At 44.2% G+C, this 20,288-nt stretch overlaps 1 protein-coding gene across 2 annotated transcripts in view; it reads right to left on the minus strand.

The window, feature by feature from the left end:
- DPYSL4 (dihydropyrimidinase like 4) overlaps positions 1–20,288 on the minus strand; it is a 42,996-nt gene that overhangs the window by 11,935 nt on the left and 10,773 nt on the right. For both annotated transcript variants that reach the window (XM_015409357.1, XM_015409358.1), the window contains exons 3-9: positions 17,811–17,995; positions 16,075–16,239; positions 14,323–14,384; positions 14,143–14,223; positions 10,185–10,253; positions 7,617–7,737; positions 1,801–1,957 (exon numbers count right to left, since the gene is read on the minus strand). In XM_015409357.1, the coding sequence (XP_015264843.1) occupies positions 1,801–1,957; positions 7,617–7,737; positions 10,185–10,253; positions 14,143–14,223; positions 14,323–14,384; positions 16,075–16,239; positions 17,811–17,995 (840 nt within the window). The remainder of the gene's footprint in view (positions 1–1,800; positions 1,958–7,616; positions 7,738–10,184; positions 10,254–14,142; positions 14,224–14,322; positions 14,385–16,074; positions 16,240–17,810; positions 17,996–20,288) is intronic.

A 20,288-nucleotide genomic window follows, 5' to 3' on the forward strand; every position in this document is an offset into this window, starting at 1 on the left:
GCTGAGGTACCTTCTCTGGAGAAAGGGGAATCAAATCTCCCTTCAGGGTTCATTTACTTTACTTGAGGCTCAGCTAAAAAGTAGTACTTTCGTTGAGTAAAAGTGTGTAACCTTTGGGGGGTGACGTTGAGAGCCAGTTTTACTATATATATTGAAGCCATCCACACAAAGCATTTACCCTACGCCACAAAGGTTCACCTCCTATCTGCATATTGTCTGTCTAGTCAAATATCTAGGAAATAGTAAAAAGTACTTACCTCACAAATCAGTGCAAACTTGGTCTAGCAGGTTTCCAAACAAGAGACCTTTAGGGAGCACATACCTTATGCACTACCTATCCTTTAATCGAAGCTTGTGCCTCCTCCCCCCCCCCCCCCCCCCCTCTTTTCTCTCCTCCCCCAGGGGGGGGGGGGGGGGCACTTATAGTGGTATGAGTCAACAGACTTACAAGGCAGGCTGCTTCATGCACTCCACCCAACACAGCTGCCACACTGGCACTGGACTTTTATTTTATTTTGCTACACCAAACTAACAAAGCTACCCCTTTGCAATCAACACTGGCAAAGACTCTGGAAACTGCCCTGATTTTAAAAAAGCTGTTTGCAAAGCAGTACTAGGAGCACTGATATGAGGAAGTCCCAGAAACTAGCCACAATCCCCATCCCTCCAAATGTTTTGTCAATTGAATACCTGAAAAGTCCTGCTTTTGGTTTTTGCAAGGACTCAATGAAGATGCTTGCAAAACACACACAAATCTGCTCTCTCCCTTACCAGTCCCCCCCTCCCTTCATGGGAGGATAACTAGCAGCAAGGGTGCACTAATAAAATGAACTGACTTGAAGGCTAAGAAAACCACAGTTCCCATAATCCCTTGTAGGAAACGATGGCTGACTGGGAATACATACATTTGCATGAATGCAAGAGAGGCAGGAGACAAGGTGCATGCAGGCTTATTAGCAACAGATACTCCAAAAGGCAACAAAAACTGGCAGCTCTATAGTGGCTCATGACACAGCAGGTGATGATTCATAATCCACCTGAGGGTCCCAACCTATGGGTTGAAAACTACTTGTATTGGCGGATCCATAAACTGTCAGTGAATTGGATATGATGACATTCTGGCACCTCACACTCTACTACTATATGGCCGTTAAGCAGAATATACATAAAACTCCATCTTTTTCATATACCAGAATGTACCATTCTGATTATGTTAGCATGTGGCCAATATTTTGTATAGCCAGCTTGAGACAGGGTACCACACAGAATCATGGTGTCTCAAAAAGTGGCCAGCAGGGACTTTTCACGTGACCAGATACTGAGCCCTTTCCTTCTCCAGCACATGGCAATGGAATACATCCACTCTTTAACTTGTAGGAAAAAGGGTTCCAATGGGAATGTGAGACACTTGTCATTGTGGGGACAGAACCTGGGGTCTCAGCCCCCCTTTATAGTTTCCACAACCACACCCATACGAAAAGCCACCTTTTAAAATGATGATGACATGAACACAGGGACACCAGAAGCCGTGACGTTCGGTGGCTTCAACTGTGACCATATCTAAAGATTGACTACAGATCTAACCCATTATGCCCTTTCCAGAAGACAATTCCTTCCTTCTTTGAATTAATCAAAAAACAGGAAGAAAACTGGCACAAGGGGAAACCAAACCCAAGGAGTCATGTGGGCCACTTGGGAAGTTCTTGCCAGGAACAGTCACCAGTTCTAACCACTGTGTTAAAGCCACTGCCTTTTGTTTGAAAATTTTATAGACAGATATTTCAACCTTGGAGCACTTACCATGACAGCAGTGAAGACAGATAATCAGGGGTCGTAGGGTCTGGGCTAATGGGAGGAGATGTAAGGAAAGCTGCAGCTTTTGCCCAGTTCTTACTCCAGTAATGTGAGCCATCAGTGCCCAGGCTGGCCGTGATCGGCTCTCCATATACAACTGTTCCTAAATCAAGAAACAGCTGTCGTGAGAATCCTCGTGGAAATATGCTAAAAGGTAAGAACTCCAAGATGCGAATGGTGGAATGAAGGCAAGAACTAGATACTACGGGACGTGCATAGCTGGCCCTGGAAATGGCAGCCCTGTGTTTCCGCCTCCTCTCCCCCCAGTAATAGTAACACAAATCATATAGTGTGGCACCATCACTTTGTGAGTTTCTCTATCCCCTCAAGCAGTGGCCAGTGAAGTGCAGCAGGGATGGGAAGATTTACATGCGGTGAAGTCACAGGCAGCTCTTTTCAGCGGCAGCTGCACATCTCGTTCTAGTCTTAGGCTGCATTCCTCAAAGTAAAAGCCAATGCGATTTGGTGGCTAGAGAGCTGGACAAGTATCTAGGAGCCCAGCAGGTTCAAACCTCCCCTCTGTCATAAAGCTTGCTGGGCGAGTTTGGACCACTCGCTGTCTCCCAACCTAATCTTCCTCACAAGGTTATGGCAAGAACACAGCCATATATTCTCCTCTGAGCTATGTGGTAAAATGGATAAAATTAAGTTAAATCGTTTAAGGAAATCCTACTCATGTACTATGATATCAAACCAGCCTGCATAATGCATATTCAGATTATCTTATACTCTTATGAATTTTGTATCTGCAATTTTTTTAATGAGGGTTAGAGTACTCCCCTACGAGGAGAATGCAGAAAGTTTTGGTGTAGCAAATTCAGCTACTGGTGTGTTTTTAAGGCCATATTTAGCCACGTCAACAAGATAATGTGGATACTAATTCATTTTAATTAAATAGCAATATTTCTAGGGACTGCTTCTCAGTTAGCCTCTGGCCCCAGTCACACGGAGAATTTGCCATGTGAAAGGTATGAATGTCGGGCGGATTTTCGGAGCATGATCCCACTGCAACATCTGGGAAACGTAGCGCACCCGTGGCCAACCCGTGGTGTCCCGCCGAAGATGTGGAGTTAAAAAGTACCAAGGAAAGTGCACTAGTATCCAAAAAATGCGCCGCACAGGTGGGCGTCTGATTGCGGGAGCACTAGTATCCTGTGGCATCCGGCGCTCGTCCATGTCCCATTGCAAACCGAATATTTTTGTAAGTGCATGCGCACAAACACAAAACTGAAAGCAGTGCTGCTCCGCGGAACTGCGCATGCACACAAATGCAAAATCCTTGTGTGATCACACTGCGCCACTTCTTTGCCACGCTGCAGCATCGCCGTGTGATTGCCAGTTAACCGTCTAAGCACAGAGACTCGGGGGACCGTGTGATTGGGCTACCATGCTTTATTTTGCTCCGGGGCGAACAGCCACGCCTCCCCCCCCACATTATCTGGCCCGTTTGATCGGGGCCTTTGTTTACTTTGCGATGCCTTTTTAATTTAAAAGAAAAACCATCATGGAGACAAAGGAGTTCGTAGCACTTGTCAAAGCACCATTAGACTCCGAATTTCAGCCTCCCTACACAACCATAGGTAATTTGTTCTCATAAGAAGTAGAACTTAAAACCACAGTTGTATGTATCCTACACTTTCACCAATATGCCATTCAAGGGTGAAACGCAGTCATGCTTCCACAGTTCAGCCTCCTGAGAATCCGAACTGTCATTAAAGAGCAAGATTTCTAGCCCTCATGAAAATAAGCTTAAAAAACATTTGATCAATGTTTGTCGAAAGTGGCTGGGGACTGCTCAGCACTGCTCCTTGCCCCCCTCGACATGTCCAAGCAGAAGGAGGTGAAATTATGCAAAACGAACAAGTCCACTCCATTTGCATAACATATTCAAGTAGCAAGATTCAACATTCTTTGTGTAAAATCTAGGCCAACTTGGTATTTTTTTAAAAAAAGAATATACATCGTGCCCTACTTTAAACACATGCTGATAAATAAGGATGAACCACTGAACAAAAGAATCCTGAGCTGATTCACTTCAATGCCAGTTCTGGAGTGAAACACAGTTTTGAAACTACAAGGCATTGATGAAGACAGCAGAAAAGTGGAGACAAACCAGTAGAGAAATGTACACATGGGTGCAAGAACAGACAGAATGTGCAGGGCCTTTCACAGAAGACAGCATTTCTTGACCGTGGGCCTGTTAGGTTTAGGATTGAGACTAAAGGAGTATTTGACAGCTCTGCAGGATCCTGCCCACGACAGCTTGGCCTGCCGTCTCTGAAGATGCTCAATCAATGTTGAAAGAATTTCAAGACAGTTTCCAAAGGAAATTCCGAATGCTTCATTAACACTGAAGTGTGGTGTCCTGGTTAAGGTATCAGACTAGGATCTGGGAGACCTTGGTTCGAATCCCTACTTGCGCCATGGAAGCTTGCCGGATGGCTTTGGACTAGCCACAAACCCTCAGCCTACCACGTGGGAGGAGAGCAGAGCCGTGCAAGCTGCTTTGGGTCCCCATTGGGAAGAGAGGTGGGGCATGAATGAAATATATATAAATAAAAGCCATCGCTTGATCACCTGGAAAAGCAGGATTGCCATGCCTCATGATTTCAGCTTTCTGAGCTGTCATTTTGCATGCAAAGAGCCAAGCAGGAAGGCATTCATGCTTTTTTAAACATCCATGGTAGTTGCAACTGAATCTTGTTAAAAACCAATGAGACTTGGGACCACCATGGAGCCAGGGGAAAGGGGCTCCTGCCTTCCTCCTGAGCTGTTTTCCTGACCCTGAAATGATGCTGATGGGGGCATGTAATCACAACCACCACCACCACCACCCCCATACCATTCTGGATTGGGAAAACAGTGCAACGAAAGGCAGGAGCTCTTCGTCCTGCTGCCATGGTTGCCTCAACCAGAACGGGGCCCCTACAGCATTGTTAAAAGGAGTCTGCCAGTGGGAACTCACTTCACAACATGGCGCCATGTCCCCAGGGCAAACTCAGGGACAATGCCTCATCTAATCTGGCCTTGACTAAGGCCCATTAGTGACTAATTATGGCTGGAGTGTTCTCCGTGCCAAATATGGCTTACATCAAGGCAGCAACATTTAGCCAATTAATCAGTTAACGTATATCCTAGAAACATTTTGTTTTGCCTAAAATGCACCCCCCCAGTTAGTTGGATACAAGATTTGCACTAGGACTGCAAATGGGCAAGCGCTGTCTGAGGAGAGACATTCTCTCCTGTGCAAGAGAAAAGGGATAATGCCTCTCTCTATCCATACGTTTTTATCTCACCCGGCTTCCAAAGAACTCACGGTGACATGTGTGTTTCTCCCCACCTTTCCCCTCACAACAACCCTTTGAGGTAGGTGAAACTTCAGAAGAGTGACTGACCCTGTGTGCTTTAAGGGTCAGCATAGAATTGAGCCGAAGTACCCCAGGTCCTAGTCAAATGCTCCAACTACTAAGCATCCTGCCTCTCTTCTGAGATGCTGCAGCATCAACATGCTTCAACCATCTAAAAATAAAGCAAGCATGCATTTTCTCTAGATTCCTTGTTTCTTCTCTTATGCAAATATATGTAGATTTTATCAGCCAACCAACTAAAACTCAAATGGCTGAGCGAGTGCCATTTCTGTGAGTGACAGCCCTAATTAATTTTCTTTATGACCTACAGTCAGGGCAATAAACATTCCACCCATCAACGATGGTTCATAGAGTAAGCTCTGTAGCATCTCTGTGTCTCCTCCTTCTAGATGCAAACTGAACAAGTATTTTCAATGAGGGGCAGCAATGGATGTGCCAATGTAAGGCTCATATCCTGTTACGGACCTGTGACCCAGCAAGTGAAATGCAGCCCACCAACTGCATCTGGTGGCCCGCCAGGGGCTCAATAAACTTCCTGTTCTGGTTGCATGTTGAGAACAGCAACAAACGGGATTGTCAAGCTCTGGCAAGCCATTGTATTGGCCAGTGGGCCACATATTACTATATTACTGTATTTTAAATTACTTATTGGATTTTATATGTATTTTATGGATAATTGTTGCACACTGCCCAGAGCCTGCTTGAGGGGAGGGTGGTATAAAAGTCTAATACAATGAATAAATAGATAAGGCTTCAGAGGTCAGAAGCTGTAGAGGACTATTGCAAAGTCAGCACCAGGTCACTGGTATTACGACACATTCAGACATCATAAACATGTAGGCCCTTTTCAAACTACCTTTGTATTCCGTTTTAGTACCTGGTTGCTAATGGATTTTTTTCTGTCATTTCAGACAGACCTGTTTTAGTAACCAGCTGCTAGAGGAATTTATTTACCTGTTCATACAAACCTGCTTGCGTTGGGTTAGCAAAGCGTGGTTGAGCCGCTTTTGAAGAAAACTGCTTTCTTCCATTTTCTACACCCTTTGTTGCGCTTCTGAATTGCTGTGGCATGCTTAAAATGTCCATAGTGCTTCCTATAATGCTGCTTCACCCCCCACCTCTTTTCACCACGTGATCTTCCTCTGACTATAGTGCTAAACCAATATAGCTCTTCAGTGCTATACTGGCACCACTGAGATGCCTTGATTCCATTGACTCAATGGAGTCGAGAGCATCTCAGTGGTGCCGCTATAGCACTGAAGTACTATATTGGTTTAGTGCTATATTGGTTTAGTGCTATAGCGCTCAATTTGGAATGGTCAAAAAAACCCTAAGAGGTCAATCGCACAGCGAAAAAGGGCGGGGGGGGGAAAGTACTGTTTGAAATGGCCACAGCGCCTCAGAGATGGCTCATTAATGGAAGGAAATTCAGTGTACGAAACCCCTGTCCCTGAATCGCTTTACTCAAAATCGGGCCAACAACAAATAACATTTGGTTTAGAATGGTAATGTGAAAAGTGCTTTAATCTCTGTTTAGAATCCTGGTTTGTAGGGAAGAAACAAACTCCGACTTGCCCAGGCTCCTGCATTCAGGCTTTGCATCAAACTGGGAGCTGGGAGTCAAGTCTTCTGAAACCAGGAGCCATTCAGTTGCCCTCCATACATGAGGAGGGGTATGAAGGAGGGAGCACCTGAGCATAGAAACCGGTCTAACATGAACACACAAGAAGTTTGTCTTGATGTCTGAATGCACCCAATGTCAAGGGTCACAATCAGAGCCAGAGACCACCCTGCAGAACTGTGCAAAGCTGTTTCCATAGACAGTGATAAGCAAGAATGAAGGGACCGGGATAATTTAGCCCTTACAGGGCTGTGCTACACTAGAGCAAGCCTGAGCATGAAAGGCTGGCTTCTCATGCTGCATTCTGTACTTGGCTGTAAATCGCTATGGAGAAAATACACCTAAAAGACTGGACCAATGCTCTCCAGGTATTTTAAAGGCTATCACTATTTGAATTCAATACAAAAAAAGGCACAAGAAGCATCCCCAGGGAGTCATAAAAAGACATTTTAATGGAATTGCTGCCTGGGATCATGCCATATGAGCCATTTCCCCAACTAACACAGATGCCATATTGACACTGGGAAGCCATTATGTGTGAAGCAGCACTGATGTGCAGATGGGAGGACATGATCTTTCATATCAGCATGCCAACCCCTTTGGATTCATTACTGTTCAGCAGAGACTAATAACCAAAGGCAAATGTTTTATTTTGATAATCCTCAAGCCTGCTGGAAATCAGATGAGCTACAAATGCATGATTTATGCAAACAAGAGTGTCTAGAGCCAAGCTGCTAGTCCTTATTTGTGTAAAAGGAGGAAAGGACACTTACCTTTTCTCTTGGCTTGAGCTATGACATCCGCAGCCCCTTTGCTCATGACTTTTGTGACATATAAAGGGCAATTGGCTTGTTTTGCTATCGTAATAGCACGGTACACTGCCTCTGTTTCAACCTGGGGGAACAAAAAGACACTCAGGAGGACTGTGTCTTCAGGACATCACTCCAACTTGTACTGACAGCTGATACACTGCATTACACGCTGGATATAGGTAGTGTCTAGGGGTGTGGATTTGGATACACCTGAGCTGACAATATACCCCAAAAATACGAAAAAGGTATTTGGCATTCCAAATATATCTGGGATTTTTTCAGAAAACCAAAAAAAAAAAAAATGGTCCCCCCAAAATTCCAGATATATTTGGGGAGATTGGGAGCCAGCATTTGCAGGCTTCTGGGGACTGTTTTTGTTTTCCTCCCCGCCCCTCTGTTTCTGTGCCTTCAGGAGTTTCAATGGGGTTCCCAGGCTCCTTTTGTCAATTTCAACTGTGTTCTGTCAGTTTCAAGAGTTTTTTCTTTGCCAGTGTTGCTTTGTGTCCTCTTCCTATTTTTTTGCACAGCACTTCCAAAATCTTCCCCTCCCCCCACAGATTTGTTCTGCTGTGCTTTCACTTTGATTGTGTTGCGCTTACACTGCCACAGTGGCACTGGGTTCTGCTGGGCATTCTGTATTTTGCAATGGCTTCTGCTAGGCTTGCAAAACTGCCCCTCCCACATTTAATTTCTACTGCAGAGATTCTCTGGTATGACATTATTCCTGTTGGGTTTGCACTGCCACAGTGACATTGGTTCTGCTGGGTACTCTTCACATTGTAATTGGTTCTGTTGGGCTTGCAAAACTGCACCCCCTTCAGTTTCTACAGCAGGTATTCTCTTGTTGGACATTAGTTCTGCTGGGTTTGCACTGCCACAGTCACACTAATTCTGCCAGGCATTCTGTACATTGGAACTGGTTCTGCAGGGCTTGAAAAATGCCCCCCTTCAGTTTCTACTGCAATGATTCTCTGGACTTGCTGTTGAATCTGAGTGACTGCTACTTGCAGGAATGGCTTTTTGCCCTGGAAGCAGTTTGCAGGTCCCCCCCCCCTTTCCCTTCCACAGAAAACAATGCAGAATGCCCAGGGGCACCCTGTTTAGAGGCCCATAAAATTGGACCCCTTGGTCCAATCAACTTGAAACCTGGGGTTATTTAAAGGACAGGCACCTGTACGTTTAAAAATACTCCCCCCGCTACCTGGAACATTCTCCCATAGGGAATAATGGAGCTGAAAAATTTGGAAACTTGGGGGAAAACGTCTGAATAACATACCAGTATTTTGAATTTGGGAACACTGATATTTTCCAGGTCCAATATACCTGAAACACCCCCCCCAAAAAAAAAATAATTGGCAGACCCCTAGTAGCAACCTTGGACTTCTTTGGTGATCCCCCATCCAAGTGCTTTAGTAGAAAGATTAATATGATTTTATTTAGATATGTTGCATATTTGTGGCTCTGTTCTAATGCTGAAATGCATATATACAGCTACCAGGCAAGAGAGCTTCCCTGTTAGGTGCCATGCATGACTTTGGGTATGTTGCATTTAAACCCATTGCATAGAAAAGCTTAAGGAGCATCTAGAATGGATTACTGAGTCTCCATCACATCATTTCTCCATCATAGCACTTAAGGCAGCATCCATGGGGTTCCAAGAGATCTCTCATACAGGCACAGGCCAGACCTAGATCTGCTTAGCTTTAGCAAGTCTGCAACATCATGTGCCTTCAGACCACATCCTGGTATATGCTGATGTCACTCATAATCGAATTTGGAACTATAGAATGGAGAAGGCTTCTGTAATAACTGAGGCAACTACAGGGTTGGTCCCAGAGAAAAGAATCACATATTGGATGCATAAAATTATGTACCCAAATTAACCTGTCTTCTGATGTGCCATGACCTTTTTAGAATTTACCACTTTAACTTATAGAAAGAAAATCAGTCATTTGAGTGCCTTCTCAAAAAAACAAAAACTAACTAACTCTGCTTTATACACGGAAAACCAGCACATCGGACTAGATTATAGCTTCCCCCCACTGATGCACTTGTTTTCACATGCAGAGATGTTTCCATATACAAGATCCCTGACTTCAGTCTGAAGTGGTACTGTTTTATCGGGATTGTATCATGTGATATTCCTGAATGCGTATTTTGGTATTTAGCCTTGGTTACTTTCTTTAAAGGAGCTTTTTGCAACTTATACATTCAGCAGGTGGTCCAACAAAATGGATTGCTGCAGTTCATAGAATAATAGAATCTTAGAGTTGGAAGGGACCTCCAGGGTCATCTAATCCAACCCCCTGCACATTGCAGGAAATTCATAACTACCTCCCCCCCACACCCCCAGTGACCCCTGCTCCATGCCCAGAAGATGGCAACCCCCACCCCTTCCAGGATCCCTGGCCAAAGTGGCCTGGAGAAAAATTGCTTCCCTACCCCAATTCAGAAGGTGACACTCAGCAACTTTACCATCAAACTTGCCTGTACGGCATAAGCAATTCCATAATACTAATTTAACATTACCTCTTCTGGGTGACTCAGCACATGACCCTCTGGACCAGTAATCCCAAGATCCAATAGTCTTTTTTGCTCCTAAATTAGTAGAGACATGGGAAATATGAAACATGCAATCTACACTCATGACAATCAGAACAATCTGCCATTCCTAACTGCATGAGCAACTCAGCAAGATAGTAAATTATCTTGGGGAACCTTCATCTGTCTGACCATTGTATTTTTATGCCTGGCTAGTTTACACAGGAAGGCAACCTGCAAAGACGCTATAGGAATCCTTGTCTTAGGGCAGAGGCCTCTATACGAGACCAAGAAAAGAAAAATTATGTTGCCATAAGAGAAATGCAGTTTGTCACGTAGCTCCGACAGTCAGCTCTGCCTGGTTAATTATGCATAAATAGCTGGCTTTCGAATATCTGTCTTGATCTTCCGCATCGAAATCCCATAAGGACATCGATGCTCTTTGAAAATCCTTCTCTCAGGACTGCAGCCTGCAAAAGGGAGAACAAAGTCACACAGAGGATCCCCTGAGAAAAGCATGAGTGGGGAGTCAGAGGTCTGCAGTGAGAGGGGGAACTAGCAAAATCATCCCACTTCCTATGAGTGAGAGCTTTTCACAGAATCCAACCCAAGGTAATACCAGTTCCTACCGGTTTTGGGACATGTTACTAAGAGAACCCTAAAACCTGTACTATCCCAGTGAGTGGACGAGCTTCTTTCTGGAGGAATGAAGGTAATTATTCATTTCATCAGAGAAAGGAATGAAGCCACTGATGAGTAACTGCTGTCTCTGTTGCAATTGATATGCTGCCTCATTGTGACTGTGAATAGAATTGGTCACATTCTGTACACAGTCAGAGGCTGGGATGGGCAAGATGCAAAAAAAAAAGGAGGAGGTATCTGGTCTTGTGTTTTTGAAGCAAACATCTCACATCTAAACATTTAGCATGCCAAAGTTTTTTGCCTCTTCCCAGTTGTAAGATGAAATATTCTGACAGGCAATAGATCTCCATGCCTGAGTTTCAAAATCATGTTATCTTTTGTACACAAGGGCTAATCTCTTTGTCTTTGAAGCACTCTGAAGATGTCTGTTCCATGGTTTTCTAGTTTTCCACAAATGCCCTTGAATTTTTATCCTCAGGGCTCCAATGTTGTTATGTAGAACTTTTTTTAAAATAAAAAGCCCTCTGAAGGCACTGGTCTGATGTGAACTGGATCATGTTTGTTAGATGTGAACAAAAATTCTCTGTTTCCAAACAAATCAATGCCTTCAGAGGAACTTCTGAGTTTGCAACTTGATGCTATATGAGCACCTGAGGATCAACATCAAGGCTATCCATAAAAGTGCACAGAAGATAAAAAAGCATCCAAACCACAGAGGTCTCAGATGTCTAAACACAGATGTCTGATACACATGAGCAGCAGTCACACAACCACATTCAACTGCTCTCCTTTACACATGGAAAGCCATTTGTTTAGGGTTTGTGGGGAAGATCCAGACATTTCTGTCAGGCCACTGCCAACTGCCCTATATTTCCTTCTCTATCACTGATTGATAAATGGTGGAACACAACCCATGAATCATAGAATCATAAAGTTGGAAGGGACCTCCAGGGTCATCTAGTCCATCCCCCCTTTGTGGGATCTATAATAACCAAAATGTGTGTCAGAAACAGGGCATTTAAATGGTTTTATTTTTAAGTCAGAGATAACCTATAGGATCCAGGTAATTAATTTCAGAGTTCATTGGTGGGGCTTCCACCATAAACCCGGAGCAGAACACTTTCTTGGAAGTAAGCTCCACAGAACAAAATGGGACTTACTTCTGAGCAGATCTGCTTAGGATTACTCTCTAGCATACTTATTGAAGCTGGCCAGCATCAGCTTGAAAGCAGCTGATGATGCTCCCAGTGGATCCTTCCTACATGGGATACATCCATGGGTAACACCGTCTGTGGGATCATCTGTATCTAAGAGTCACTAGGCTTAGAGGAGAAGGGAGATGAAGGAATAGGCTCCCAGGGAGCTGGATGCTAAACTATCCTGGCTCCTCAGGGTTAAGAAGGTGGCCATTCTTATCTCAGAAGAACACAAGCCATCTATTCTTGTAGGCCCCCCTTCACGTTATCGTTCTAAACTGGATGTTATCTGTTGTTGTTGAGCGAAACAGTTAGGTGTGGTGGTTAAGAGCAGCAGGGAGGTTGTAAAGGAGGTTAATGAAAAAGAAGGTCACAAAGGAGGTTAATGAAAAAGAAGAAATGTGGACAGACGAACCAATGGAAGAAATATATAAAGAAATGATTGAGAAGAAAAGAGGTCTAGTAGGGAAAATTTATAAAAAGATATTAAATAAAGATAAAACGATAGAATATTTACAAAAAAGTGTGAAGCAGAGAAGGACAGATATAAGAGAGGGGGGCAGAAAAAATTATGAAAGGAACAGACAAAATCAAGGTATTTAAATTTAAAGAACTGGAATATAAATTCCTCACAAAATGGTACAAGACACCAGTCCAACTGGCTAACATGATTCCAGGATTAAGCTCCCTTTGCTGGCACTATAGACAAGCTAAAGGCTGGTTTGCACATATGTGGTGGGAGTGCAGAGAAGTAAGGGCCTTCTGGACAGAAATTATTAAAGCTATAAAGAATGTATCTAAAACTAATTTAAACACAGACTTCAACTTAATGCTGATAAGCACAATGGGAAGCCCGATTCTGGACAAGAATAATCAAACCTTAGTCAAGGCTATGATATTGGCGGGTAAAGCAGTTATAGCTTTGGGTTGGAAGGATAAAAGTAAGTGGACAGTTGAAAACTGGCACAGCTATCTGTTTGAATTTATACAGTCAGACATTGCGGCAACTCTACGTAAGGAGTTAACATGGGAAGGAAAATCCGCAGAAGTCCGGAAAAGATGGAAGACCTACATAGACTGGATATCCAAGGAAGGAAGAAAAGACATTCAGTGGAAGATTCAGACTTTGTGCTCGTGGTTGGGGATAAAGGACTAAGGCCAATATGAAGATAGGGAGGGGAAGAGGGAGGGAAGGGGGGGGGAAGAAAACTGTAAGAAAACTGTAACAATAGATGGTGTACAAATAATGGATAAAACGAATAAAATATATATTAAAAAAAAAGAGCAGCAGGAGAACCGGGTTTGATTCCACACTTTTCCACATGAAGCCCGTTGGGTGACCTTGGGTCAGTCTCAGCTCTCTCAGCCCCACCTACCTCACAGGGTGCCTGTTGTGGGAGAGGAAGGGAAGGTGATCGTAAGCCACTCTAAGATTCCTCTGGGTAGTGAAGGGTGGGGTATAAAACCAACTTCTTCTTGGCCCAATGCAGAGTAAAACGATCCAGGTATGGGAGCTTCATACAGCAAATTTCATCCTGTTAATGAGCCATTTCTGAAGTGCTCTGGCCATTTCAAACAGCGCTGCTTCCCTCACCACCACCCGTTTTCACTACATGGTCTTTCTTGCAGTTTTTTTTTAAGGTTTTAAGTTGAGCACTATAGTGCTAGACCAAAATACCACTTCAGTGCTGTTGTTATTCATGTAAGAACAGCCGCAGGCATCTCAATGGTCCTGCTGCAGCACTGTTTTGGTCTAGCATTATAGCGCTCCTTAGAACAATAAAAAAAAGTTTGAGAAAGACTGCAGTGGGAAAAAGCAGCACTATTGGAAGTACTGCAGACATTTTAAACAGCAGACTACAGTGATTCAGAAGTGCAAAGAAGAGGTGAAAACGAAGAAAGTTTACCTCAAAAATGGCTCAACCTCACTTTGCTAACTGGACCCAAGTGGTCTTGTATGAAAAGTTAAATAAAATCTGTTAGCAGCTGGTTGCTAATATGGTTGTGTCTGAAATGACACAAAACATTTGTTAGCGTCCAGCTACTAAAACAGATTATAAAGGCTGTTTGAAAGGGACTGTAAGTGAGTCCTGAAACATGTACAGTACCTCATCAATGATGTCTCCATTTTCAGCATGTACCTGCGCAATGGCACCCAGATCTCGAATGATGCTGAATATCTCATACATCTGCCAAGAATGAAATGAAAAAAATTCCCAGAGTCTTTGGATAAAGTTGTTGCTTTGTTTTTTTTAACAACCAAAGTAAGCCTGAACACTAGTTGTTACCTGAGCATCAGTGCACTGGAGTTTGTCTTTATATGCCATGAAAACAAGAAAAGAGTTCACACCTGAACAAAAGCAGAAGAGAATTAAAGTCTGCAAGGTCACTGGTTTCCAGGCAACGTGTTCTGTAAACACCACCTCTTGCAAACTCTGCTGCGGCCAGATATTTTGTTAGCCACTCTGCAGGTGTGGAAATTACAACTGCTGAAAGAGCCACCATGGGAAGGGGTTGCCCAGAATACCTATACTGTTTTGCCCAACTTCACCCTCCAAAGGCTGATATTCTGCTGCAGTGCTGATCTGAGTCAAACTAGTATATCTAAATGACCCATCTATACTGAATAATACTGTCCACTGCTATCGTTTTTCAGTATTCAAGTATAATTGGTTGGGAACCACAATGTATGGACAATTCATACTGTAATGCTGTAGACCCCTCTACTCTGAACCTATACCGTTGGTTTCAGACAGTTTGGATAACAGCCTTCAAGCGTTTGGCTGTGTTACTTCCCATGTGTTATTTCTCACACTGTCGATTTGGACCACCTCTCCCCATCCAGTTTCTCATCATGTTATGGGAATGTATTGCAATAATTGAGGAAATATGAAAAGACTAACATCAAAATGTTGGGAGATTTGTTAGCAGGGTTTTTTTCACAAGATGTCATCCCTGGCTTCTTGACTTCATTTGGTTCTTCCTTGTACTTGAGCAACTTTATTGTCCTATGAGTTGTGTATAACACCCCCATCTTAGAATCATAGAATCACAGAGCTGGAAGAGGCCATACAGGCCATCTACTACAAACCCCAGCTCAACGCAGGATCAGCCTAGAGCAGTGATGGCGAACCTTTTAGAGACCGAGTGCCCAAACTGCGACCCAAAACCCACTTATTTATCGCAAAGTGCCAACACAGCAATTTAACCTGAATACTGAGGTTTTATTTTAGAAAAAACAACTCATACATTAACTTAAGATGATCCAAACAAAGTAAGGAAAGCAATCCCAAATGCTTTCATTTACTTAAAATTATTTGGCAGAGAATTCAACACTTTAATGATGGTCTGGGCCTGGCTGGGACGATGGCATGTGTGCCCACAGAGAGGGCTCTGAGTGCCACCTCTGGCACCCGTGCCATAGGTTCACCACCACTGGCCTAGAGCATCCCTGACAAATTTTGGCCAGCTGCTGCGTAAAGACTGCCAGTGAGGGAGAGCCCTAGTCAGCTGATTCCACTGATGAACAACTCTTACTGTAAAAAAGTTTTTCCTAATATCCAGCCGGTACCTTCCCACCCTTAATTTAAACCCATTATTGCGAGTCCTATCCTCTGCTACCAACAGCTCCCTGCCCTCCTCTAAGTGACAACCATTCACATACTTCAAGAGAGCAATCATGTCCCCCCTCAATCTCTTCTTCTCCAGACTAAACATTCCCAGGTCCCTCAGCCTTTCCTCATAGCGCGTGGTCTCCAGGCCCCCAATCATCCTCATCGCTCTCCTCTGCACCTGCTCCATTCTATCCACATGCTTTTTGAAGTGAGGCCTCCAGAACTGCACACAATACTCCACATGTGGCCTGAAGATGCACACCTATGTGGAAGACCTTTTAGGGAGCAACTTGAATACTTCCTAGTGATGACCGCTTCTAACAAGCTGGGCAAATGTGTAGGGATGGGATACCAAGAGTCCAAACCCCAAGACTAACCCCTCATTTCCTCACTCAAAAGTCCCCATAAATCTCATTACCATCCTACCTTTGTCTTTAACAAGTGCCTCCAGCTCTTCTTTTATGCTCTCATGCCAGCGGGTGATATCAATGTGCAGAGAATAATCGCAGCAAGCCTTACTGTCAGCACACTCCCTCCATTGCTCATAGGCTGTCAAGAGGGTCACTCCAGATTCAGGAAACACATGGTCAACTGGAGGAAAGAAACCAAAAGTATCAGCAAGACTTTAATTGCCCGGTATGTGTAAAAAACAAACAAACAGCTCGCTATTCAAGGAAAATGGATCAGGGTTTTCTAATGCTGATAAATCTATTTAGGACAGCCTCCTTACTCAAATGATGTCCAGAGCGATGGGGAAGTGTTCTGGAAAAAGGACACAGGAGTGATAGCTTATGAGTCTATAATGAAATGCAGATATGTACAGGAACAGTACAGAACTTATTGAACAATGTGATGCATACATACGAACAAAGGAGAACTAATTCAGGTGACAAGTCAAATAAGCCAGGGTTGTGCTAATGGTTAGAATGCTGAACTGGGTAGGCCCAACCCCCTCCCTGTTTCAGTCAGGGATAGAGTCGCCAGGTCCCCTCACCGTTGCAGTGGAGGGATTTGGGGGGGCATTCCAGGTGTGGGCAGGAAGTCACATGTGACGCTCTGGTTTTGGGGCAAAACTCTATGGTTTTGGTGTAGTGGTCTGGAGCAGTGTTCCCTCTAAGCTGAGTTAGTGTGAGCTAGCTCACAGTTTTTTAGCCTCCGGCTCACACATTTTTGTCTCGGCTCAGGTATGAGGGCTCCAGAACACACTAATTTATGCAGTAGCCAAATCACCTGCTCACAACTTTAATGCCCGTAGCTCACAAAGTAGAATTTTTGCTCACAGGACTCTACAGCTTAGAGGGAACATTGGTCTGGAGTAGTGGTTAAGTGTGTGGACTCTAATCTGGGAGAACCGAGTTTGATTCTCCACTCCTCCACTTGCACCTGGCTGGATGATCTTGGGCAAGCCTTAGCTCTGACAAGAGCTGTCCTCGAAAGGGCAGTTCTCTCAGAGCTCTCTCAGCCCACCTACCTCACAGGCTGTCTGTTGTGGGGAGGGGAAGGGAAAGGAGTTTGTAAGCCGCTCTGAGACTCTGAGTGAAGGGCGAGGTATAAATCCAATCACTTTTCTTCTCTTCTTTGCCTTCAAAACCATAGTTTGCCCCAAAACCAGAGCATTGCCGTGTGACATCCCTAGTGTGATGACATCACACAATGACGTCAGCTGGCTGGCGGTGGATCAAAAGCGGGGGAACCCCTGCTAGGACCTGGGGGCTGACAACCTTAGTCAGGGAGCTTGCAAAGTGAACTTGAATCAGGCACTTTCTGTCAGCTTAACCTTGAACTTTGTCCTGAGCTCCTTAGGGGAAGGGTGGGATAAAGATGTGATTAGACTGATAGAAGACAGAGGATGGAAGGATGGATAGGTAGGTAGATGGACAGAGGCAGGCAGGGCTGACCAGGACAATATGGTTAGCTGGGTACACATGGTCACAAGTGGGGCTTGTTGTAAGGCAACCACATAACCATATCATTGGTAGACTGAGTTCAGTCTACATGTTCTCAGCTAATGTACTCAACAGGTAAATGTGGTCTTAACTATTAACCAAATGGCTTGGAAGCAAGCCAGTTTTTTTCCTGATTTGGCACGGAAAAGTAAAACATTTTGCAATGACCACTTAATGACAGTATTCAATGCTGCCGGTGCCAAAGACGGAACATACGTATCATGGTGGTTCCTCCTGCCAGAGCTGCTTTTGTCCCTTGATAGAAGTCATCAGCAGAGGTCATTCCCATCACAGGCATCTGTAATCTGGTGTGTACATCTATGCCACCAGGCATAACTAGCTGGCCATAGGCATCCACTGTTTTTATACCTCCGGGAACAATCAGATTTTCCCCGATTTGTCTGAAAATGACATTAAGAGGGACTTTTTTTCAAATGGCAATGACATTAGTGGAGATGTCAAGGTTTTGTGCCCTGACTTGGATGGCCCTGGCAAGCCTGATCTCATCATTTCTTGGAAGCTGAGCAGGGTTGGTCCTGGTTGTTATGCAGTGGCAGGCAATGGCAAACCACCTCTGAATGTCTCTCACCTTGAAAACCTTATGGGATCACCTTAAGTTGGCTGTGACTTAACAGCACTCCCCCCCCCATGCCAAAAGGTTATATATACTACCTATCCTTTAAACTCTGTCCTTTGTTTGATTACTTATACTATGCCAATAAAGGTTTTCTGGTTCTTCTTATATATACATTCAGCATGCTGCAATTCTGATACTGAAGGTCCTGCTTTTGGAAATGTCCTTCTATGCCTAATGGATCTCTTTCCCCCCCAAGGATGATTACTACACATTTCTGTGTTACACAGGAAGCAATGGGATTTGTTATCTAGATTTTGGATGTGCCCTTAATATCAAGCTCTGAATATATTTTTCAGTACTTTCCACATCCCGACTGGATTGAGAAAATGGGTTGGGGGGGGGGGGGTTGTTCCACCAAAAAAACCCATATCTTACAGTAAGTTCAGGTTAAAATTTCTTTCTTGAAGTTCAGTATGGAGGTACTAAGACACATTCACCACCTGCATCCACATGCAGGTAGCTAACACCTTTCTGCATGTGTAGAATGGGGAGTATGAGCTGCAAATGTGCTCTACAAGTCCACATGTGATGCTGTTACCGAAGAACCTCTTTCTAGATATATGATGCCTGCCTGACTCCATCATGCCTAAATATGCCTTGCCACCCATTTTAGGAACTAGCAGTACCTCACTTTGGAGAAGGTGAGGTCATGGCTCTCCTTAGTCAGGCTATGCTAATATGTGCCCAAAACCCTGGAAAGGAGACTGATTCACTGCTTGGTCTATCAGTGTCAGTACTGTTTACACAGACTGGCAGCAGCTCCATGGGGTCTCAGGCAGAGGTCTTTCACATCACCTAGTATTAATCTGTTAACTGGAGATGCCAGGGATTGAACCTTGGACCTTCTGCATGCCAAGCAGATGCTCTACCACCGAGCCATGACCCCTCCCCAATTGCTCCCCAATTACCCATGGCTGCAAAGTTCTGCAAAGCTGGCCACCAACCTCGGTCTATCAATGTAATTTCATCAGCAAATGCAAGATCACCTGAGCACAAAATCTAATTACTATCAAGCCACCAGGTGGGCTTGAATACGTTTACTAGCCTTGCCTGAATGTCTCCTACCAATCTGCCCCAAGCATGGGTGAAGCCTCCATCCTGCTAGCCCTCTTGTCCACCCAGGACATCCCCCTGCCTAGATGCAATCACCTTTTGCTGCCCTTCACAGAAGCCCCCACCCCTTTAACTCAATCAGTTAAATCAGGAAATCCACACAGGCTCATCCTGGACTCAACCCAAATTCCTGGACTTCACAGTTATTTCTTTGGTATTCCTTTGTGCTGGCTCCTGTAACTGTTGCTGCCGCAGCAGCCAAAATGGTAATAGTCTCTTCCTCTCTGTTTGCAAAGAGCCTGCCAACTCAGCTGCTCTTTTTTGGGGGGGGGGGCTCCATGATTTTTTCTCACCACAGAGGAGCATCCCTCTGCTGTCTTACCTCCTAATTCCCCAGGACTTTTGGTAGCTCTTCCTGAAGTCCCCTACTCTCTGGATCACTGAAATGGAAAAAGTACTCTACCCAACTCAGCAGACTGAGGACAGGTAAAGTCCTCCTATGTTCATTCCTTTTCTCTTAAAAAAACTCTTGTTTCCCCCTTTTTAAATCCCTTCCTTGCTCCCACTTCTCCTCATGGCTGTTCCCCAGAGCAAAATTCACACTCAGCCAGCAGCTTGGCTCTCTTTCACTATCTCCTCTTATGTAACTCTTCACACACATGTCCTTCTGAACACAACCATTTCACTATTCTTATACTTTCAATTCCTGTACTCCTGTATTTCCCCAATAAATTCTAAGCTTTGTTTTGGAAAAGATCTAGTTGTTTTGTGGTGATTGCTAGCCTATCAGAGACACTTTGAGTTTGTTTGAACACTATCCAGGTAAAAATCCCTAAACCATATGTTCTGCTCCCTCTAATTGATGCATGTGTCAGTTTTCCAAGCTAGACAGGCTGACACAGAGCTTAAATCCCCTCAAATCGGTTATCTTTCTGGATGAGTGTACCAAACCAAGTTAGAGAGTCCACATATGTCTGAGAATACATCTGAAGGGAGCAAATGTA

The sequence above is a fragment of the Gekko japonicus genome, unplaced genomic scaffold, assembly GCF_001447785.1.
Source record: "Gekko japonicus isolate JY-2015 unplaced genomic scaffold, Gekko_japonicus_V1.1 scaffold716, whole genome shotgun sequence".
NCBI classification, from domain to species: domain Eukaryota; kingdom Metazoa; phylum Chordata; class Lepidosauria; order Squamata; family Gekkonidae; genus Gekko; species Gekko japonicus.